The 24,906-nt window shown below is 37.9% G+C and overlaps 1 protein-coding gene across 3 annotated transcripts; it reads left to right on the top strand.

The window, feature by feature from the left end:
• The first annotated feature begins 725 nt into the window (after window positions 1–725).
• Window positions 726–16,337, top strand: DIRAS2 (DIRAS family GTPase 2). Of its 3 annotated transcripts, none has more exons than XM_017821243.1 (3): window positions 726–1,230; window positions 5,790–5,864; window positions 13,057–16,337. In XM_017821243.1, the coding sequence occupies exon 3, from the start codon at window positions 13,098–13,100 to the stop codon at window positions 13,695–13,697; it is 600 nt and encodes a 199-aa protein (XP_017676732.1). In that variant the 5' UTR covers window positions 726–1,230; window positions 5,790–5,864; window positions 13,057–13,097; the 3' UTR covers window positions 13,698–16,337. The 3 variants fall into 3 exon arrangements, with proteins under 3 accessions (XP_017676732.1, XP_017676733.1, XP_017676731.1); XM_017821244.1 differs by lacking the exon at window positions 5,790–5,864 and adding an exon at window positions 2,407–2,535; XM_017821242.1 differs by lacking the exon at window positions 5,790–5,864 and having other exon boundaries at window positions 728–1,230.
• Window positions 16,338–24,906: the final 8,569 nt, after the last annotated feature.

Here is a 24,906-nt window from a genome sequence, read left to right as displayed (position 1 = left end):
GCCACTTGTCCTCCACAGGGCAGTGCTCCTCAGGATAGGCACAGAGCCCTTTTATGTCAAAACTCAACTCAGTTACGTGTTGCAAGCTTGGAGAAACCATAGTCCTACATACCCCTACTATCTGGTTATGAGGGTACCATCCCCACACACCTTCCCTGGGTATTCACAGGGAGATCCTGTACTTAGACTTTCTTTCTGCAGTAGGAGTTCAGACACCTTCAGACATCTTCTAGTCGAGAAAAATGCATTAGGAGTTCTTTTAAAAAATAAATGGCTGAAGGGGTCGTTAGGTTTTGCCTATGAATTTTTCACCAAAGGAGAAAAATAAAATATCATCACCATTAAAGGTGGATAAAACATTTTAATTTATGTTTGTCCATAAACTTCAGGAATCCTGTTTTACACTGCTCTTAGGGAAAAAAAAAAAAAAGTCTAATCTGTTTCAGATGAGTGAAATTCTGAGGGGCTATGTTGGACAAAAGCTATTTTTAAGGCACATTTTTCTTTCCACTCTTTTTTTTTTTTTTTGTGAATAAATATTAGACCTAAGGGATTAATTTCTCAGCTAAGATAAATCAGCACAGCTCCATTGATTTGAATAGGGCTTTCCTGTTTTATGCCTACTGGGGATAAACCTCACCAAAGGCTTTGTAAGCTTTTTAAAGTTAAAGGGACAGGCTTGGTCTGTGCTTCGCTGCTGAAAGAAAGGGAGAATTACAAGCACAGGTTAGTGTAAGAGCTAGAGCTTTAAATGATAAACTACAGAATATTTGGAGCGTTTGAAGACTAATTGCAAAAATCTACTAGATTGGTGGAGAAAAACAGAAAATTACAGCCAGTATGCATATATACCTTATATATAAATATATATTCCACAATTATTCAGTAGGTGGCAGTTAAAAGCCTCGATGAGCTTTGCCGTCGCCATTTAGGCAGTAGCTCTAGCAGGGGCTGGAGTCAGACCGTCCCTAAAAGCGGAGAGGCTGCGATCAAGCCAACGAGAGCATTATCCACAACCCAGGTACCGGGGAGAGAGGGGAGAGGAGCCACGGGAGGAGAGGGCAGGCAGCAGCCAACACAGGGCACAAGGGGACGTCGCAGGCTGCAGCCCCCCTTGATTAAGGCAGGGGCTCCTTTCTGGTGGAAGAAACCCAGGGCAGAGAGGGAGAAGAGCTGGTGCAATGACAGGCAGAAACTGAAGAGCATTTGAAGCTTTCTGCTCCCACACAGGTAATTTTTTTTTTTTCCCGCTGTCTTTCTGTTGTCACCTCGTACAAATAGGCACAGCTTTGTGCTGAGGGTAGAGGTCTTCATTTCTTTCGGCCAAAATCCACAGTGCTCACTCAGGCAAAATTTCCTCTGAAGTCGATAGAGTTTCGTGTGAGTTGTGACTGCAAGATTTGATCTAAGCTTCTGTCTTACGGAGAGAACATGGAATGCTGCAAACTGGGGCTGGCAAGGAAACCAGAAGCTGGTCATACACATAACGACCAGTTAACAATATCATTTTCCTTGTGCTGGGATGCTAGTAATGACTTCACAACCTTGTTTTTCCAACTGTCTTTCATGAAACTCGATGTGCTGAATTTTGCCCTAGTTTACAGCACTGCCACTGCAGTGGTTTAAGGAGAGGTTAATTTTTATTTTTTTATTTTTTTTTTAATGAAAGCTACATTTTAACTGATGGAAGAATACAAAAATGTAGAGTCTGCATGAAACAACGCTGGGTGTTTCTTTCTTTGAGAGAGATACAACTTTGCAGCATTCCACTGTCAGGCGGGAAATATTTTATTTATTCAGTAGATCATGTCTCTCGCAATTGAATGAAAGATAATAAATCGTGAAAGACCATTCTGAAGTGCCTCAGAGTGACTGAATTCAGATTTGATAACACTTTCTCTCTTGCTGTCTTCCCCGTGAAATGTGGAATGCTCTGTATGCTGCACCACTCAGCCACAGAAGGGTGAGCCCGGAACGGAGCAACAAGATTGGATGCGTTTTAATTTTAAGGCATCTTCTGAATGTTCTGTTTTCATGAGTGCCTGGACATAAGTCAACACGTATATGCCTGCTTATACATGCACACACATACAGCTGTGTAAGGTGCGCATCCCCACACCTTTTTATGTAAATGATGCTGATGGAAATGATTGCTGTTATATGTTTGCCAGGCTTTACATTTTACTGTCTAGGATGTTTGCAGGATCTCACCATTTTTAATTCTGGTTCAGAGGGCTGTTTTGGCTTCCCCCTTCCTCCCTCCCCTTTTTAGTTTTCTGACTCAGAAAAGCTCAAGGAGCTGTTCCCTGGGGTTTCTCTGTCCTTACTGAATGCAGTAGTGCCCAGTTCACACAGAATGGGATCCATGCCATTGTTCAGGGACTAAGAAAGGTGATGTTCCTCCAGGTTTCATGCTCTCTCTCTCACATCACACACCACGTTTCTGAGTCTCTTGCATGAAGAATTGCACAGATATGGATCAAGTTCAAACACGCAACTGCAAATCAGTGGTCCCGTGGACCTGGGAGAATGATGGTGATGTACAGCTTTTTATCCTTTGTCCCTTGGAAGAGAGAAGAATGAATGGGTATAAATGAGCTGTGAATACACTTAGGCTTAAAGGTTTCAAACCATTAGAGCAGCAAGGTTCTTAAATTACATTCTAGTTGAAGTAATAGAAAACACTCTAAATGCTTTTTGGTTGCAACTTGATGGAAGGGATTATGTGAAATGGTTGCCTGCAGAGGCAAGGCACTGGATTTGATAATCCAGTAGGTCTCTTTCAGTACTAAATAGCATTCTTACTTTTCACTGGAAGTTGCCTGCGTTGAAGAGTCAAGGTCTTTGGAAACACAGTTTTCCACATATCTCACGTCAGTCAGATGAAAGCATATTTATGCTCTGTGCTGCCCTATTGTTTATACCAGCAGACTCATGAGCCCCGATGGTCCTCAGGCTGAATAATATCCCTTTCTCACAGTGCAGGGCTGAGCTCTTTGGAATTTAATTGGAGTTCAGAGGCATGGCTCCTTATGGTCAAGTGGTCAAGATTATATTAAGCGGCACTGCAGTCTCTGTAGTACCACTAGAATAGTGAACAATATGTAAACTGGTACTGCCGTTCCTGAAGTTGTTACCAGCACTGTTTCCAGCTTCCCTTGAGGATCATCTGGCAAAGTTCTATAGGGATTTTCTCTTGTGCTAACCAACACACTCACCCTTGTAAAGATCCCACCATCATGTGTGAAAAAGCAAACACTTACACTTTCACTGTGACAGGGTATGTGCTATTGCCTCAAACTTAGTTTTTTTAATAAACATACAATAAACAATATTCTGGTTCAAAGATCTTCCTACAGAAAGAAACATGTGCTTTTCTTCCTTCTTTTTTTTTTAATGTTTTTGATTTATATACTACATTGAATTGCATTCAACTCACAGTGGACTCCAGTAACTGTTCTGTAATAATAAGCTGCATTCAGTTGTTCCATCTCCCACACTGTATGTGAGTGTTGGGTCATTTGTACATTTAAGCTGAAACAGTGTTCACTGTGGGACATTTAGCTTGGTATGTGGGGCTGATTTCAAATGTTTGTTAATTTCCCCTTAATATTTTATGTTACTAGGATTAATAGAGCAATTATCAATATTATGTAGAGGAAGAAAAATCACAGTTTTGTAAAACATGGATATTAGCAATATGAATTTCCCTTTAAAATGAAAAACTTCCATAAATGTTTCAGTAAAAAAAATATTCCTGGAAATGTTTTTCCATTTGGTATTTTTACTTTACACACAAACAAAGGTTTCTAAGTATCAGTGAACAGATACTTTCACTGCATTCTTATTGTGGCATTAAAATGTGCACTAAATTATCTCACTTTACTGCTGGAAAAGAAGCGAAGAAGACTCACTGAGTGACAATGCAACTGTACATATTAATTGAAACAGAACATGCTTTAATTTGCCTTTTTGAATAAACAGGTATTGATTAGTTCTCAACCAAAAATATTGATGACTGTATAATTCTTGAAATGGGTATCAAAGGAAGACAAGTAAAATGTGAAAAAGGGTGTGTCAAATCTGTGACAAATGCACCTTTCAACTCACATTGAGGGCAGGACCACCTCCCCTCGAGAAAATAATTTTAATGTTGAATGTTAAGCTTCTGTATCCAAGATTAAAATCAGTCTCTCTGGCTATGCAGGACTGCAATATGCTATGGCAGTAAAATTCAGTCAGCATCACCCTGACTGCAGGTTTTAGTTGAATCTGAACAAGTTCCAATGAGGTTATGTCAGCCTTTCAGCATCCTCATTTAAAATATATACATATTAAAACAAGCATATGAAAAGGGCAAATCCGTTCCTGGACTGCAGCTGTTTCCTTCCCAAAAAGTCCAGTAATCCTGACTTAAAATTAATCTGAAGCTAAGAAAAGAACACTTGTTTTTTTTATTTATTTTTATTTAATTTTGTGTTCTTCCCTGAAAATTTAAGCTGACAACTTTTATCTATTCTGAAAAAGTTAGTTATCTAATAGTCAAATGTTAGCTAAAATATTGCTGTTGGCCCAAATAAATAACATTACAATTTTCCTAATTTTTTCATGCAAACATGAAAATGCTGTCATGTGTTACTGAGTAATTGTTTTTTAACATTCAGAATATAATTTTTACAATTTTCTTTAATACTATAAGGAGAAGAAACAAGAGTTGAGACTAAACTACTTTAAGGGCTTAACCTACCTTTCTTGCTTCAGAACAAAAAGAATTGAAATTTGGGACAGTGATGAATATTAGTATGAAATTTATTTTCTCTTTAAAAATAATAATAAAAAAAATCTAGAGGGAGAATTATTCAGTTTGTGAAAGTCCTGAGAGGCAGATTTGCAAATAAATCGTTAAAAAAACCCCAACTCTTCGGAGTAAAAAGAAAAATAGATACAACTTTCCCCCAAACCAGGTTACAATAAATTGCACATTATAGACAACAAATAGCTTCTTACGAACATTTAGAAACTCCTATCAGAAAACTGCTATTGCCATACAATACCCCAAAGTTATACTTTAACTTTTGGTTTTCATAACTTTTTTGAGTGGAAGAACAGTCTTCTTACTAGCGTCTGAAAGCATATCAGCAATGGTACTGCATTATTTAATTACTTTTCAGGGATGTTTTGGGTCCTGAAATCCACTGCATTATCCTAATCACAATTTATTGCACAACAAAGGAGTTGCAAAAATGCTCCCAGTTTAAGCTACACTGTTTTGCTTCGGATATTATTTGGGCTGTGTAAGAGCATCAGAATTGAGGGCTACAGTGAGAGCAACAGGGGCCACCAGTCTTCATACAGTTTCTTTTGCTGAATGAAGGGGTTTTTTCCATGTTAGTTTTCCATGAATATACTATTCTTCTGTGTAAATACACACTTTTATGTGGAAATAGCTGGTTGCTTATGTTGGCATTTTTATCTCTGAATGATTATGAATCTCACAGTATATGGAATCATGCAAACCCTCCAGAGTAAAATGATCATTTGGAGAATGTTCTTTCTTGATCTGCATTTTTTTTGGTGCTTTGTACTTTTCTAAGTTCCTCCATCCAGGAAAACTTAAAACTCATACCTTTTTCCATAAGATGCAGAAACTATTTTGGCTAGTCTACATCTGGAGAAGCAGAAGTTCACTACGGCATGTAAAGTCATTGCTCAATGCCAAAACAGTATTCTACTATTAAAAAATAGAGGGGCTGAAAGGTCAAACTGAGTCTCTTATTCTGCATTTACAGGAATGAAAAATTCCAATTTATAACCCTATTGCTCACAGTGGCAACCTACCTGTTGAAAGGCAAACATTCAACATTGTAAGTTGATCTTTCTCTTTACTTGGTTAAATCAAATCTATTGAAAATTGAGGAAAAACTACAGTATTTTGTTTAAGTTGGAAAGAAAACTACAAAAAAATCAGTCCCAAAGGGAGTTGAACACAGTGCTGTTATCTTGACATTTTTATTTCTCTGTGCCCATTCCTATATATATATATTCCAAATACCTAAATACACATGTACAAAGACTTCTGAGTTTTGATGATAAGCACTTTAAAGATTAAGACACTGGTTTACCAAAGTGCTCAAATAGATAAATAAAAGTAAGAATAGCTCCATTCAAGTCAATGAAGTATCTAAAACTAGTCCTGAATTTAGACAGAAACTGTCATGAAATGCTCCATTTTTACTTTTAAGATTAACCAATCCACTAAATAGGAAGTGACAACCAATAGGACCCCTGTGCATCCTGGATGCACTTAGTATATTATTTCCGTTTCTGCATGAAAGTACGGGGTTTTTGGCGTGGTAAATGTGTCTAACTGTCCATCCTGGATAAATATAGCATAATGTTTCTGTTACTGCATGAAAGTAAGGCTTTTTCTTTTGCATGGTAACTGTGTTCAACGATACTGAATCTTGTTTTATGGTAATGTTTCATTAGTACATACCTGTTACTCAAGGGTTAGTGCTGGAAGCTCTTAGACAGCAACAGAGCACAAAATTTCGGTGTACTCCTACTTGTAAACCTCTTTGTTAGTTCAGGTCCAACACCTTCTGCATTTTCTGCACAGGAACCCTCAGCCAAGAAGGGAATCAGCAGTTCCTTCTGCATCGTTCATTTTTCTGTGACAGTTTCACCTTCTTCGACAAGCAATGCCACTTTAGTTAAACGTGGTTTCAGAAACTGGTAAAGATTTTCTTACTGTGACAACTATTCATTTGGGATTTTTCATTTTAACAGGGGTTCCATTTGATGTAAGAATTTATAGGGATTCAAACGAAAAGCTATTTTGAAAAGCTATTGTTTTGGGAATGAGATTTTCCGCGTTGGCGTGATGACAATATGACAGTTTGCTAAAGCAGAGCACAGCATCTGTGACTGCAGACCAATATACAGGCTGTATTCTACCTCCTTTACATACAAATAGTCTCCTTCCATAAATACAGAAAAACACTTGCAACGAATTATTCTTAAAGACTCCTATTCTTGCTGTTTCTCTTCTGTGCTAGGCCAGTAGCATGAAGGAAACCTCTCAGAGAACCTCTCTGAAAGACTTTGTAAAGTTGGTATCTGATACTTAGCTTGAAACCTACACCACATTTATACCAAAAAAAAAACAAAAAAAAAAAAAGAAAAAGAAAGGAAAAAAAGAGCAATTTTTATTTTTCTTCTTTTTTTCTTTTTTTTGGACACTTGAAAGCAAACACTGCTTAGTCCAAACTCCTCCAAAGCAGACACTTTTTTGACATTCTGGTCACCCAAAGCAGTTTTAGCTTTCTGCTCTGTCTCAGTCCAACCCAGTTTCTAAGTTATGAATTTTCTGTCCAAATTCAAACAGTTTCAACATTGTAGAAATCATAGCTCTAAAATGGAAACTGTTTCAGTTTAAATAAATTGAGTTTGTAGTCCGAATTTTTGCTTTCTACGAATACACTGAATAAGAAGAATGTCTGATTTTGTCTGATTTCTTTCTGGCAGATGATAAAGAATATTAAGCTATAAATGCTTTTCTCTCTAGCTATGGTCGAGAACAAGATAAATTAAAAGCGCTACCACATTTATGCAGTGAAAAAATCATGATTTACATTAGTTGATCAAGAAGCAGACTTTCAAAGAACATTTTGTTCAACATGAGAATAAAAAAGTTCTTTCCATATGGACTAGAGCCTCATGTTGCAAGAAAGAGCCATTTTAACAGTTAACATTTGGTCTTCAAATGTGTCCAAATCTCCATTGACTTGAAGAGACCAAAGAAGCCAAGAAAAGAAAAAGAATGAAAAAGTCAATCTTGTATTCAAAGTTGAAGACACTGGAAGTAGGAAAGTCCCCATTCTTGAAGTCCATGTTCATTAGCAGATATAATGAAAATACTCCCCAAGGAATGCCTGCTTCTATCCATAGAGTGCAACAAGCAAAACCTCCTTGCAGAGCTCTCTTTCTATATTTTATAAAAATAATGTGACATTTTTCACATTTGATATGCTGAAGTGGACATTAACCTTACAGACATGTTGAAATCCATCTTAATTATAGGTACATTCTTCATCTTGTACCTTGTATCTTTGTATAGTGGTGCCATTGCTGGATAGCCTGGAAAGAATGCTAATTTAAATTGAGGCAAGATTTTGAACTAAAAACGTTGCTTGTCCTTTATTGAATTTTCATTATAATAATGACAATATAAACAGAGACGTCACCTTAGAGTTAAAACAAGCAGCCAAACAACCAAACAAAAAAAACCCAACAAAACCCACTGACTGACATGAGATGGTTTTACCTGAAGAAAAAGAGTTTTCAGGAAATTAATACCCAACATCTGAAAATTGCTGTATATCACACGAGACTGACATCTCAGTAGGACATCATAAAACCTCAATAACTGAATCAGTTAAGATGTAATCAAAGTCTCTGACTCCAGAAAGCAATGACGTTGTTTATAAAATGAATACTGTACTAAAAGATACCATCTAGTAAAAAAATAACAAATCTGTGACATTTCATGGTAGTCTAACGATGCAAACGTGATGAAAATCTTTTGCAACAAAACCCAAGACTGGAAACACTGGAGAGTGAGTGATTTTTTTTTTTTACCTATTTTCAAGTATAACCTGAAGGAGTTCATGAGCTGTGAGATTCTCATCTCATGTTACTCTAAGTGTAGTTATTCAGGTAGATTAGTTTTTAGAAGATATTTTTCAGCCATCCTATGCCTTTTGCCTCTTATTGTATATGTTATCCATAGCTTAAATGCAAACATAAGAGGCAAGTTATAAATACAATTGATAGAAGAATTAGAACAGAAAAAAAACACCAAACAAACAATTAAAAATAACTCTGGAGATCCAGTGGCTAAGTATAGGATCAGGAACATCAATTTAGTAAATTCTAATACACCTACATGTAATTAGTCAGCCAAAGAACATGAAGGGTTTGAACTATAAAGAACATAAACTATAATGTGAAGTACTTTGTTTAAACATTTTGAATGCATATTTTTGTTACCACTATATAATAAAATAACTGATTTTATATTAAAATGACTCAGACCTTGAACCAGAGTTCTGTCAGAGCAGCCCTTCAGTTCTTTCACCTGGCATGTCAGAAATAAATGGGGAAAGCATGCAGACCAACACAAAGGTCTGCAGTTGAGTTTGAACTGGAGGCAGAGGTTTGTCCCTGTAAATAGCCCATTAAGTTCACCTGCAGTAGCTGAACTACAGCAGTTCGAGCCTTGTGCTAACAGAGCATCTGCAGGAAACAGCTGTCAGCAGAGGTGCAGACTCTGATTTGCTGAACTTTGCAATCAGACAATTTAAAAAATGAAGGATATCAATGTATGTTATAGAAAGTATTTTGCCTTTTCAAGTGAGGATAGTGTTGATAAACTGACACTTCAGAGGATGATAGTAAATTTCCACTGACGCAGGTTGTGAAACTAGCAAAAGCAGCAAATGAGGCTTTATTACGAATAAGTCAGTTTTAATGTTTAGAAAGCATTTTTCTATGTGCAGATTATGAAACGGGTTTTCATAAGTATGAATCAGAAATGATCCTGTACATCTGAAAACCCAGATTTCTATCAAGCTAATTTTTCCGTACCTACACTGAAAAGAATACAGAAAACTGATGAAACAATATCATACTTTATTTTGTTCTGTTGTGTGCTTTCATGAACGTATTTTAAGACAAAGAACATCAGCAAACTAAAGGGCAGTATGGAAAGAGTTAAAAAATGAACAGTTGTGTGCAAACTCACCACAGACATACAGAATGATTTTCACTGCAGGAGACTCTCTGACCAGATCCACACAGAGAATACCAACAGATGATAAAATGCATATATAGGGCATCCTTTCTCCTCAATGTGATCAAAAAGCCATGCATGAGATTGTTTTTTGGGTTTTTTTTCCTCTCAGTTCCTGAGCAGGACAAATATAAGTGGGAAAAAAGTCATCCTGTCAGTAAGTCAGCAGTGTTTCCCAGAGAGGCCGTGGGAAATAAATGATGGAGGTTTTCACACCTGGACAGGGCAGAACAACCTTCCCTGATCTCGTGGCTGACCCTGTTGGGACCACCAGGCTGGACTGGAAACCTCCTCAGGTCCCTTCCAGCTGGAATTATCCTTTGATACTACGGTAATTTCTAAAGACTGTCTGCAAAATCTCCCTAAGCAATACGTCTGCTCTTCTTACCCCTGTAAAGTTTTCCAAATGTCTAATGGGAATCTCTTTTATGATGTAAGCCCATTAATGCTTTTTTTTTTCCACCACAGATATACACTCTCCCTTTTTGCAATAACTTGCTATTTCAGGATCCCTTAGAAGTTTTTGTATGCTTAATTCTGTGCCATGAAGTGCCACATTTCAGTTTGTTCTATCTTTTGGGCTACCATATGTGTCAGATTTCTCTGAGATTTCTGAGTATGCTCAAAGCATAAAGCATAATAAAGCAGGAGTACACTCAGCTAGCTTTTAAAATTTTATTTCTCTACTCTACATTTCACTGATTTTCACAGCAGAAATTTTCCTAGAGAATTTTTTCTCCTCGTCCCATAGTTCTTAGGCTGCATATTATATGAATGTGCAATGCTTAAGCTGCTTCTGAGGTGGAATACCCAGGTTTTCCTCTCTTGCCTTTTTGCTCACAAGAAATTATTAAACTATAATTCTTATGATAGCTCATGCGGTGCAGTCATCCACAACTATAAACTCTATGACTGTTCTGAATTTGCATGTTTGCAGCTCTTAGGTACAGTTTTATCCTCAGTGGAACAGCATTCTGCTAGCTTCCTCTTGTTCCTCCTCAATTTTTTCTAGCTACTTCGTTTGGTGGATTTGTGTCGGTTTTCTTTTTTTTATTTCTTTCTTAACATCATGAGCTGCTCACCCATTTTCTTTGTTCCTCAGAGGGTTTTCCCTCTTCTATAAACACGAACACCAGTGTGTTTTCTGAGGCTACTTTCCCTTTCTGTTCCTTGAATTCTGGTCTCAGAAAAACAATTTTCTTTAATGCTTCCGGAAAAACACACTTATTTATCTGTCTTTCCTGTATTTAAACAAGTCTCTCAGAGTGACAGTGACTGTAGCATAGGAGAGATAGAAGGGGTGACACTGCCTTCTGTGATGTATTGCACGCACCTGAGAGCTTTCACTGAAGAACTGCTCTCTTCCTCACCTATACCAATATTGTTTGGAGAATTTTTCTTCCATTTTTAGGCATCATCTGCCTGAAACGAGGCTGGGTAGGCAGAGGTGTGACAGCTCTCCACTTTGCCTTGGGATCAGCAGGCCCTGTTGCACTGGTTATTCTGCCTGTCCTACGGCAAATGAGGATGTACAAGTATTTCACACAACACATTGTGTAAAGACAGATGTTTTCAGCTTACTCAGACATTAGAATTAGGACAGCATAGGATGCCCTGGACAAGAAGGATAACAAAATCAGGGTATGCTCAAACAACAAAATGAAGGCATTAGTGAAACATGGGTTGCCATAGCTTAAGTCGAAGTGGCACAACAGCATCAAAATGCAGAAGCAAAAATTTGGGCGTGAGATTGCAACTGAGATAAGATCATGGAGGGTCCACTAATGCCCATATCTCTAGGGTATCGCTATTCTGCTGCTGCTAGACAGGTACAATCTCACCTAGCAATGCAATCGCTCCTTCTGGTGCATTGAAGAAATGTCTTGAAGGCTTTCCTTCAAAGGAAAGAAATTCCTTTGGGTTGTTCTGGATTTACTGCTACCCAGGCAAAATTGCAACAGGCAGATTTAGTCAAGTGGTGCCATTATGACACTTGGGTGAGGTTATCTTTTAAAACAGCTAATTTTCTTAAAAACAAATACAGATTCAGCAAGTTTTGCAGTTTGTCCTACACATACCTCTTATATATCTAAATCTGGTCTGAAAAGTAACAATATCCTAGATTCTCTTCAATTTTAGGGTTCAATTTTTTAGTGTTTATTTGCTCAAATCTCACTAAATATGAAAAAGACTTGTATGTGCTGTGTACCTAATGAGCTGCTGCTAATGGGAGGGCAAAATCATCTTCACATTTATTTCAATGAATTCTAAAACAGCTACAGCTTGTAAACACCTGAAAACTTTACCATTTCTGTTATTTAACAATTATGCCAATATTTGTGGTCCTACTGTTTGCAGACGGGTATTGTCAAGGGGAATTGACTTCAGAAATCACAAAATTTTGTGACCTTTGACATATGCACCTGTGAGCCTTTACAATACAGGCCACTAAAAATGTTGTGAATGTAACTGCACAACCTCTCCAACAAGCGTTGCATGCGTCATGTTAAATATCCTCTATTGCAACATAAATATTAGAATGAAAAGGCAGACTGAATGTGAGCAATTTAAGTTTATCAAAATGTACTCTCTGATCTGAAATGCAAGTGGAAAAACACATTGAAGTGGGGCTCACATGGATTTAAAAACAAAGCATACTTGTGCTACTGATGAATAATCTGCCAGTATGTCTTTGTTGTCACTCAAAAAGAGTTGTTCAGTTGTAGTGGAGATAAATTCTGCAACTCCTGAAGATACAGCATATTCAGAGTAATTGACTGTATGCACCCGTTCGCCAACATATTTCAACTATGATTTAAGAAAACCTGTTTTAGAGACAGAAGAGTAATTCAGCCTGTACAGCTTGTTCAGGTCTTGGCCTTGTTGAAATTCCCAGATGCAATTTTTTATTTCTGTGGATATCAGTACAGTAGAAAGAATGCTGAAACTCATGATATTAAGTTATAGTCAGCCATGAAGTGATGAAGAAGGTCTTTTGTTACCAGACTGGATTGCAAACCCTAAATTTACTGAAAAAAATCATTCTGTAACCCCCTGCAAATATTCTTAAATTACTACAACTGGTATGCCATCAATTACGTCACAATTTTTTTCTCTTATTGGGAAAGATATGACAACGTGCACTCTTCACATGTTGCCTGTATTAACATCTGTCTTCTTGCTTTTGTCGTTTTCTTCCCTAGAATTTTCCCCCCCTAGCTGACCAAGTGGCACACAGGGAAACATGCCTGAGCAAAGCAACGACTACAGGGTAGTCGTGTTCGGAGCTGGCGGAGTGGGCAAAAGTTCCTTGGTTTTGAGGTTTGTGAAAGGCACTTTCAGGGAGAGCTACATCCCCACCATTGAAGACACCTATCGGCAGGTGATCAGCTGTGATAAGAGCATATGCACCTTGCAGATAACCGACACCACGGGGAGCCATCAATTTCCAGCCATGCAACGTCTTTCTATCTCTAAAGGACACGCCTTTATTTTGGTTTACTCCATCACCAGCCGGCAGTCCTTGGAGGAACTCAAGCCAATCTATGAACAAATATGTCAGATTAAAGGAGACATAGAAAGCATTCCAATAATGCTGGTGGGGAACAAGAACGACGAGAACCAAAACCGAGAGGTGGAGAGCAGCGAAGGAGAAGCCATGGCTAAGAAGTGGAAATGTGCCTTCATGGAGACTTCTGCCAAGACGAACCACAATGTGAAAGAGTTGTTCCAAGAGCTGCTCAACCTGGAGAAACGCAGGACTGTGAGCTTGCAAATTGATGGCAAAAAAAGTAAGCAGCAGAAAAGGAAGGAGAAGCTGAAAGGCAAATGCGTGGTGATGTGAAATTGCATTGTCAGAAGTCAGCTGTGAAGTCCCACCTGAGAACACATACGTAAAACCTATAGACACCAAACAACCATGCAAGATCCTATTTATTAGTATCTGTTCTGGAAGAAAGCTTCAGAACTTGAAAAAATTAGATACTGTGGTTGCTATGACAAAAATCAACAAATAAAAAAGCATGCACTCAATGAAAATAAATCAGGAAGAAAAGGAAAGATGCCCCAGGAAACCTAATTTTGTAATTTACAGAAAAGAAGAATTTTCATCATTCACACACATAATGTGAAAGATTTGGAAAGTCAACTTAATAATATTTTCATTTGCATATAACTGCAAGAGAAAGCACTGTATAATGTCAGAAGAAAATCAAAAAATAGTTGTGAAGAAACCTAGAACATACAAATGCATTCTGGGTGGCATTAATCATTTTCTTTAAGAATGCTGTAAACAAAAAATTCTGTGCCATTTTCACTACTGACTGGTGGAGAGTATGCATAAGAGAGTCTTGGATCTGCCAAATAAATGAACTATTGCACAGTAAAAGGAAGTGTGGGTACAGCAGTTAAAAGGAACAGATATTATCTCTACCCTTCAGCATGATATTTCTTTCTGGTGGGATGTAGTATTTGAACTGAAGGTTGTGGAAAAGACAGTCCCTGCAGGAGAGGTGGAGATCATCTGCTTTTCTGGACTCATTGCTTCAAGAATGACCTGTGTTTCTGGCCCAAGTATGTTTCAGAAGAACAGACATTTGCCCGTGGAGAATGTCAGATTGTATAAAAATGGTGTACATATACAAACAGAAAGCTTCCCCAGGGAGGACTGACTGGGGAGGCCCCTAAAAAGCCTCTATGGGAAAGACTCGATTCAAATGCTGCTGCTGGTTAAATGAACACATGGTGTGATTAATGAATGAATGAAATGTCTTTTGAACTGGTGAACTGGTGGTACCCTTGGACAGGGGTCAATGCAGGATACAAAGTTTTTATTCAATTTATCAGATTAGAGGAGTGATGCTTCTTTACATTACCATATTCCAATCAGAATGGGGTTATGTTTCTGCACTACTAGATCTACTGCCTTTATATTGTCTGAAGAGTTTTATATTTGCCATTTAAATTCATGATTTGAACTGCTGTGATTATTTATAAAACCAAATCCTATATCTGGAGTTAGGGCCCATTGGAGCCTCTAAGAGAAGATTTTCTGGGATAAGCACTACAGGATTTGGCATATTAAGGGTTGCAGTCAGTACTGTGTTACAATGCAATGCAAAGTTCAGAATAGAAAAAGAAAATATTTAAAACAATCTATCAGGGGAAATTGCTGTTCTCAAAACCTTTGAAAGGGGAAAAATTGTACAAAATGTGAGCTTTCCTGGATGTCTCTCCAAAGCTTTTTTAAAAACTAATATGAATGACTGAAGTGTGAATCCTACTGATAACAAAGGCCATCTAACATAAAATAAGCACATACAGTTTTTAAAGGACACATTAAAATTGCAGAAGTCACAATTTGCACCTTAGGAACTGCTTTGAACCAATAAAAAAGCCTACTATATTTTTAGTAAATGTTTATGTCAAGAAACATGGGAAAATGAAGTCAAGCACTAATATTACTAGCATGCATGCTGTTGCATTATAAATACCTTCCAGGAGATGCTCAAATGCAGTAATTGCATTAAAAATTTCTACCTTGTTTCTCTCAGAGTTATTGCTTGCTTAACTCCCACCTTTCTAACAAATGTGCAGATATTTCACAAGTAGAGTGATAGTATACATTTCTTTGGGGAAGAATTGCTATTAGCACAGTCTAGAGAGGAGCACAGCCTTTGTCATTCACTCAGAAGAAATTCTGGCACCAGTAGAATCAAGTGTGAAGCTGCTACTTATTTCAGAAAGACTTTTTTTGTGTGTATTTACTTCATTGCATTAGAAGAGAAAACTGTAAAGAGCATGGAAAAAAGTTAAGATTCTTCATTGACAACAAATTCCTGGCTCTTACACAACACTCTTTCTCCGTAAATCTCAAAGCACTTTGCAAGAAGGACAGCATCATTATCTTAAGTTCTCAGGTGGTGAAAGTGAGGCATGAAGAGAGGAAGCAACTGCACATAGGTTGCCCAGTGGGTTAGTGGCAGACCCAGGAACAAAAGCAGATCTCCTCTGCCCCAGTTCAGTGCCACTCTGTGTTTTGTCAGATTGTCTCTTTACATTCTTAAATAGTTTCTGAAACACATAAAGAAGCCTGGTTTGGCTTACACAGCCAGGTGCATCTTTCTCGACTGTCTGTCAACAAATCAAACAGTATTTCCAGATCAGGGATGCAAAGCATTTAAAAGCACTATGTTTGGTAAGACTTTTATAAATGTTTATACATCGACGGTGTAATAAAAATTGCTGATGATACTCAACGTCACAGCATTTGATCCCGTGGACGAAGCTGGGAAAAAAGCATGATCAACCTTAAGGAGGCATACAAAGATCAAAATTAGAGAGGTTGCCCACAGACGCTAGCACACCAGTGCCAAAGGTCATCATGCATGGCACATGCCTTAGCAGCCAGCATGGAATAATGATAGAAAATCAAAGAGAAAAAAAAAAAAGGCTATATAAAGGACCTTTTAACATTATTTCTTTAGCTGGAGGAATAATTTACATACTAAAGTATCTTGCAGAAGTACAATATAGGGGATCTGAATTACTTAAAATGTACTGACTGCAAAGATATTACAGGCTGAAATTTGGCCCTGGACTTTTTTCTGAATGTGCCTCATAGCAAGAAAAGAGTAATTGTATGGTAAATATGGAAATAAAACTAGTAGCTGCCAATGTTAGGCTTGAGGACCATTTCCTTTAGTTTCCAGTTGATTCCTCACCTGCTACATTATAAGCCATGAAGTATTTCATGGACTTGCATGTATAAAAGCAAGGCCAGTACAGAAGCAATATTACTCAAGGACCACAGACTCAAAAGAGAAGATATTTTATACCCTTGCATTGCCATCCTAGTTTATACTATTAGATTTTACATACCTTGCATATGTGTGAGCTGGTTGAAAATGTTTGTTTTGCTATTACTTATAGAATTATTTTTTTTAACACAGAAAAAATATAAGGTAAATAAAGAAAATATACGGCTTTATTACATTTTGTGTTTTATTTGAGAATGTGGTATCAGTATAATAATCTCTTTAAAAAGTATATAAAGAATATTTAAAATATGTAAGGTCTGCAGTGAATTTTAGCACCCAGAAAATATGATCTAGCCAAAATGAATCTTTAAAATGCATGATTTTTATATGTATATGTGAAATATTAAGTATATAGTTATCATGAAAATGTGTTGTTGCAATTTCATTAGCAATTGTTTTATTCTAAAACTGGATATGAAGTAATTTGTGCCTACAAGTTTCCATGTGTGTGATGATGTTCTCAACATACAAAATAAAGTTTTAAATCTAAACATAAGTTTAGAAGTCTTGTTGATGCCTGCATTGTATTTGTTTCATAAGTATATTATATATTTTTAAAAATTGTAAAGGCAATTCTTTAATCTAAACAGATTCTTACGTGCTAGGCAGAATCCCAGAGCCTTCAGCTATACAAATCAGTCTTGAGTGAATTGGACCAGTATTATCTTATCCAATATTTACTCTTCCTTTATTATACTGTGGCAAATACCGACCTTTCAAAGCAATCTACCTTCAGTAAAAACTGCCCAAAAAAGTTTATCAGTGGGTGTTCCTTTTGGCCAGCAAAAATCAAAATCATTTGGAAAGCTAATCTGTATCTCAATATTTACTTAAAAATAATGGCAGATAAAACTTTGTGCTTGTGAAAAATTGAAACTTGCTATATGGATCCTGCTATTGCTCCTCATTTCTATAAAATTCCTGATGCTTTTGCAAATTTACTACTACTGCATTTTATATCACCACCTGTTGCAAAAAATATCAAATATGATATTTTAACACTTCTTGCAATACAGAAGATGCAGTAGCAGCAGTTCAGTTAAACAATTATTTCTTCTTGTAAGAAGTAGTTCATATTTGACTGAGGAAGGAATCAAAAAACAAGCTTGAATACTTATGCATGTTGATAGGCATTTGAACCAGCGATGAAATATTGAGTATTTATTACAGATTTCACCTCACTGCACGTGGCAGTCCAAGAAGCATTTTATTTTTAGTAATAAACACCCCAGGACTCTTATTAATCCCTATTGTTTTTGTTTTATCTTTTGTTCTTCTAATGTGCCATCATTCACTATGCTTTGTCCTGGTTCTGTTACACCCTACTGTACAACAGTGGATGTGCCAATTCAACGGCCTGAGTTTTGCACAATTCAGTCACTAATTGCTTTACAAATGTTTACCGTATCATATTCCACGGAAACACCAGAAGCATCACAAAATTTTGCCAGCCTTCAATTTTGTTTTGGTCATTTGTTACTACTCTTGTTTCCCAGTGGAAAATATTTTCATTTTTAACAAGACCCCTCATTCAAACTTGTGCACACTTGTCACATTTAGTTCATCAGCATTTTAACTGGCATTCTCACCCACCTTCTGTGCACATTTTCTGATTAATCCACAAATTTATTTCATGCAGTCAAGTGTGTCTGAAGTCCAGCTCCACTAAAACTGCAAAGAGAGGGAGAGCTGAGCTTGAGTACCTTTAAAAGTACATACCTGGATGCTCTTTGCAAAGGACCCAGAATCTCTTCCAAATTAACCAAAGGAATAAAGGGTATAGAGAAAACGTTTAGCCTCTTTCGTATAATTTATCTTGATCGAAGTACTACTTTTTATAATGAGTTATAGTGGTTCTGCTGCAATTGTAATGAAACTGAAGGGCAAAAGAAGATTTGTTGTTCAGTCTGATGTATGTATGTCACACTCAGATACCGAGGAGTGGCCCACAATGGATCCTACAAGAGCATCTCTAGTTTCAGATTCTCAGATCAAAGTGCAGCCTGTGAGGGTGCTGTGAGTGGTGCACACCACAATCCACCCCAAAACTCAAGTCAGTGTCTGTGGGCCTCTACACCTGATGCTCTGAAAGCTGTGTATGACGGTGTCTGTCACATGGAAATTACCACAGTACTTTATTAATTTCAGTAGAGAAAATGGGAAATAAAGAAGCGTAAGAGGTGTTCTTTTATAAGAGTCATGTGGCAAATATCTTTATTTAATATGTAAGATGAGAAAGGTTATTCTGCTTTAGCTTTCAGAGAGAAGCGAGGAGAGCACTGATGTTTCACTTTAACATATGTCTGCTATACAGCAGCTTTTGTCCAGAGCTGCTGTAAAGATCCTTTGCCTTTTGAATTTCCTTTCCTTCTTTGGTGGTTCAGTTCCTGCTGTTGTTCAGCTTGGTCCTTTAGAAAGACTGTTGACCTGTTTATTAATTTATAACCATGTTACAAAGGCACTGTACGCTTAGGCATATGAATTTAATTCCAGATTTTTCCTAGCCAGCTGTCTGTCCCCTGCACAGTTGGGTCACTGTGACAAAGAGGTAGGAGAATTATAATTTGGGAGGGGAAGTAGAAGCACAGAAAATGGGAACGTCAGAAGATTTTACAGAACTCACTATTTCTCAAAAAATTGTGAGATCAGTGAGGACCCCTAAAAGTATTTTCCAAAAGAACAAGTCAATATTGACTGATCACACTGAGCTGCACTAATACTGGCTGTTCTTACAGACATCACAGGGAGGTGACACAAGGTTGCCTCAAGTAAGCAGGTTGTATAAGGACAGCAATTGCTACTCAGTGATCTATTCAAATCTGTAACTCCTTATAAAAGCAATTTTACACTGGATAGCTGACCTGTATGACCATGTAGGGGAACACACTCACTAACCACAGGGTTTTAGCTCTCCTATCCTTCCTCTTGCGCTAGTTTTGACTGGAGTAGGGTTAATTTTCTTCACAGTGGCTAGTACGGGGCTGTGTTTTGGATGTGTGCTGAACACAGAGTTGCCAGTATAAAGATGTTTCTGTTATTGCTGAGCAGGGCTCGCACAGAACAAAGGCCTTTTCTGTTTCTCCTGCTTCGTGCTGGCGAGGGGGCTGGGGGTGCACCAGAAGCTGGGAGCAGACACAGCTGATGCCAACTGGACCCTACCATACCACAAAGTGTCATGCTCAATATAAGAAGCTGGGTGATGAAGGAGGAAGGGGGGAAATTCAGAGTGATGGGGCTTTATTTTCCCAAGTGACCATTAGGGATGGTGGGGCCGTGCTCTCCTGGCGGTGGCTGAACACACCTCTGCCCATGGGAAGCAGAGAATTAATTCCTTGTGTGGCTTTTCTTCTGTGTGCAGTTTTGCTTTGCCTGCTAACCTATCAATCTGTCTCTATCAAGGCCGTGGTTCTTTTCACCTGTACTTTTACAATTCTCTCCCTGATCCCACTGGTGGGGGAGTGAGCAAGCAGCTGCTGTAGTGCCCACTTGTCTGCTGGGGTTAAACAAGACCTATTTAGTCCAGGCAGCTCTCTTTCCCTCTACATGGAGAGAGACAGATGTTCTCCTCAATGAGGTGAGATGACCTCTACAGGTATGAACAACAAGTCCTTTCCTTCTACAAACCTCACACTGGTCAAGCCTTGCCTTTTACAATGAATTAAAAAACTGACTGGAACAAGGGAAGCCCAGTACAGCAGCAAGGGAAATCAGGATACTTTTATAGAAACATGTCTGTAAGCATCCAAATAATAGTATATTTATATGTAGCTCTATGAAGCGCATGTTCATGTACCAAAAATGGTGAAAGACTGTGTTAGAAGAGAGAGGCAGAATTACAGAAGTGGCTTTTCTTGGGATACTGAATGTGGAGAGAGGGTAAATGTGTTTAGTTTCAATGATAATATTTAAGAAGGATGAAACAAAGGAGGCAAAAAATCAATTGCATATTCTTGGAATTACCCTAATAATAAAGTCCATTAGGACACAGATCAATCACTCAGAGTAAGTAGCAGTCAATATGAACATTAAAAAAAGGTTGGGGTAAAAGAAACAATCTTAAATTCTGTCCTTCCTTTTTGCTGGCTGTTATGATCCATTTATTAAAATTATTAGAAAGATGCCTCTGCCTGAATTAAGGTGCAAACAAGACCATATGCCAAAATCAGTGGTATGGATTTTATTTAACAGTAAATGTGAGGCAGAGAGAGAGAGAGAGGTAGAAAGAAATAGGAAAAAGGAGGTGGCAGGGAAGAAAGAGAGTGTTTCTTTTCAAATTCAGATCTGAATCTAAGATTGGTTTTGTTCTGAAAGTTGGAGCTGCACCTAATCATTTCATGGTCTTTTGCTTACCTAGTGTGGCAAAAGCTGGATGCCATTTTGCAAAGGCACCGTTAACCCACTATGGCAGAGGACAATTTTAATTTATTTATTACTTACTAGAAAACAGCTCCAAATGGTGTAGTAATAAAGTAACTGGAGTGGTTGGTGAGCAGCCACGCTGTTAAACTATTGCCATGGAAAAAAAAAAACAACAATACAAACAAAAATAGCCAGTCAGTTACGTAGCAGCACATAAAGTGTGCTGCATCTCTCAGAAGTTACCATGGTCTAAACATTGGTGGGTCAATTAGGCTACAGAGCACTGCTTTAAACTGTTTACGGAACCTGGATTATTTAATTTAAAAAAAAAATCAATGTTGTGTTGAAGTCAAGAAAATATATTATTCTGTGCTGTACAGATGTAGAAAGACAATGTATTGTTAAGTGCAAGCTAGTAGTTAAAACTGTATTCTATTTATTGTGGTGATTTCTTTAACCTGTTTTTCCTCAGAAGCTTCATATTAGTACTGTTCTACTGGGTCTTTTAATATGAGTTAGTTTAGGAAAAGAAACTTCCATATCAGGTCTATTTTCAGCAAGAGATTTTCAAAGCACTTTTAATGGTAATTAGAATTTGAAGTTCAACAGAAAAATTTAACAGTCACTTGTAGAGACAGTATTAGTCATTCTTTTCCCCCACAAATATGTTTTATGGTTTGAAATGTCACTAAAATGAGTATTTTAGAGCCCAAGCTAGAAGTTTGAATAGGAACAGACTTAGCATGTGTTTTAACTTTCAAGTACATGGAAGTACGGGCAAGTTCAATTTTTTCTGAATGCCAGAGGCCAAACTCATTCCTGGTTTTGTTTGTGATAAATTTGTCCCTATGTTGTCCAGTTTATTTTCAATAGCACTGTATTTGATGTGGTAACAATGGACCTGATGTAAGAACAAACTGAAGAGTTTTGCTTTCTATGGTAAAAATTGTTGATTTTTTTTTCTGGTATAGGAAACTACCAAACCAAGAAAAAGTTAAACTTGTAAGCTACAAAGGGAGACTTTCAGGAAATGTTTTTCTTTTCCTTTCTCTAACTCAGACTTTTTTTTGATCTGTAGCAAAATGACCAATACCCTGGTGTTCAAATTCCTCTCATATACTGGAGCAACTTTTTTTTTTCTTGAAGATGCAGGAAACTTACAAAGCAGCTGAAGTGAAAATTTAATTTCTCTGTGTCTTTTTAATATTGTTTTATAGAATAGCTGCCATTTTTTCAAAGCCTGTCGTCTCTTCCAAACTTACAGCATTAGGTGAAAATCTGTTCCCACTGGACGTGTCAGTACACCCCCTTGGTTGTCATGCTCTCATTTCAAAATCCTCCGGCGACAAAATTAAATAATTCGCTCCTTCCAACTTCATTTTCTAAGCCCCTCAGCTGTTGACATGACTGCAGCTCTTCTGTGATGATGACACCACCTCAGAGGAACCCGTAGGAGACGCAGGGGAAATGTGGGAGGGATGTACTCCTAATCCTGTGAGCTTGCTTGAGAAGAAATCTGCAGGACCTCCTCACTTCCCCTGAATTTGCATGTAGGTCACCTACATCAGGCTCCAGGACAGACCACTACACAAGCACAGGCCACTCTTGCTGAGCATACCACAAACTACTGCTTGCACCAGAGCCATCGTGACATGTGTTCCCCACCCCAGGCAGCCGATACCTCTGGTCACTCTCTTCACCCTGCAGTCCACCCAACCCTATTGCCACACTGCTGTTTTGGAGGCTGTAGGCAACCCCTCTTTCACAGGCATGCAGTAATGGGATTTATCACTGTGTGTAGCGGTGTAGACACTGACACAGAGGTTAGAAAAAGTATTTTTGGCTGAGGATAGCAAGTTTTGTTTGCTTTCTAAGGCATGGCATAAATTATGTATTTTCTGCAGGAGATTTTCTTTTAAAAAGCTTCGAAGACGAAGGGCTATGTTAAATGAAAGCTTTCTTGAGCATCTATTTGAAGACAGCTTTCCTGTGGAAAAAATTTCAAGTTCTCATCTCAGTCTTAAAAGGAACAATAACATAAACCTACTGACTTCTGTTTTCATTGACATGGCTGCTTTTGTACTGGGGGAAAGACTAAAATGGTGAAAGGTCTTAATTGCATCATGGTGTGAAAAAGAAAGGAAGCAATTTAATAGTAAAAATTACCTGCAGGTGATGATGATGTCTCTTGATTTTGCTTTTAATCCACTGTTGGTGGGAAAAGAGACAGTATTCCATTGGCATCTTCGAATCGTAGAGAACAAATGTTCAATCCTTGAAAGAATGTAGGGGGGAAATAGAACAAGTTAAGTAAAGTAGGCTCTGGCTTAGATTTGCTCATTGGCTGAACATGTGCACTGAGTGACCAGTAGCTCATCGGGTCTTTGATGATGACTGCCTATTTTAAAATAAATAAGTAGATACCACTCCACTTCTCCTACCCTATGACTTTGTAGGATTAGAAATAGAAATCCCCCAAATCAGTGGGAACACCTCAGCTTGCCTGATTTTTGGAATACCATATTTCCAACTAACAAAAGTGGAACTTCCTAGATCTACTGGGAAGAACATTTCAGTGTTCTTTGACGTCCAGGCAGCTTTTAAAGTGCCACAATGAATGATCAATGATGAACAAAGACAATGAATGTTCTTTCTGAGAATAACAGTGACCAATGACCTTCAGTGAAAACTATAGACTGAACTTCTTCCCTTTATTTTTTTCTATTTCAATAATAAGATGATCAGGTATAAGCAATTTCTGTTGATATTGGTGAACGAGATATGTACAGCATAATATATCACTTTTTACATCAATCCTGTGCCATGTGCTTCAGGATAACCCTGCTGGAGCAGAGAGGTTGGAGCACCGTGGTCCCTTCCAACCTCATCCACTCTGTGACCCTGTGATTCTGTGAAAGTGATTGTGAAATATAAAAAAAAGAAGATCAGCAAAATAAAATCAATGCATTTCTAGGAAAAAGAAATGTAAAAAAAAAAAAAAAAAAAAAAAAAGACTTCAACCAACTGGTGAAACCTCAAAGTGTAATCTCCAGTTTTGGTTCCAGATTAAGAAATGTGCAGATCATTTGAAGAGATACGAAGAACAGTGGAAGCAACAGGGCATCTAGAAAGCCAGATCCATGCTGAACAGGTCAAAAATTGTTTGGGCAACTACAGAAGAGCCATATGGTAAGAGCCATAACAGGCTACAACTATGCTGCAAGTAAGTAAAAAAGAGGACAAAAGGCTCTGTTGCACATCTGCTTCTGCAAATTTTTTAGTAGTCAGAGCAGGTACAAGCACCCAGAGGGAGTCTGAGTACAGACACTGACTGAGGGATCTGTATACTTTTACCCTCGTTGCAGCTGGTGGGTGGATGAAAACACCCAGTAATGGGAGAGACACTCACAGCAGTGACACTGCTGACATGGCCCCCAGACACATCCTGAAAGTCCTCACCAGTCTGATTATTTGTGATCTATCCCAATGACTGAGGACAGCTCATAGGCAGAGACAGAAAGGCAGCTCTGACGCTGTATTTTCAGTGCTTGTTTTTCTTTCAAACTACGTGCATGGTTTTCAGTTTTTTGTCTTTTTGTTTTCCCCTCCAGTAAAGAGAAGACTAATTTTTCCTGGGAGATTCTCATAACAGCTCGTAATTGTTTTCCATCTTTCTTCACCCACCCCTATGGCTAAACATCACGGGAGAAAATAATTCACAAAGGGTTGCTTTCTTCAGGTATTAGAGTTCCTGTGCTACTGTCACTGCATATATGGCAGAAAATCCTCCTCATCTGTGATTTTAACATGAGGTTTTGTGTTTTATCAGGTAAGATTAATATTTTAAATATTCCCTTTTTACTCATCCTGCTAAAA

Source organism: Lepidothrix coronata, unplaced genomic scaffold, assembly GCF_001604755.1.
Source record: "Lepidothrix coronata isolate B3197 unplaced genomic scaffold, Lepidothrix_coronata-1.0 Scaffold89, whole genome shotgun sequence".
Classification (NCBI taxonomy): Eukaryota; Metazoa; Chordata; class Aves; order Passeriformes; family Pipridae; genus Lepidothrix; species Lepidothrix coronata.
The sequence above is the reverse complement of the archived record's forward strand: the minus strand, read 5'-3'. Positions and strand labels throughout refer to the sequence as shown.

Excerpts from the sequence above, each read along its gene's own strand:
- DIRAS2 (XM_017821243.1), top strand. The coding sequence starts at position 13,098 with ATGCCTGAGCAAAGCAACGACTACAGGGTAGTCGTGTTCGGAGCTGGC.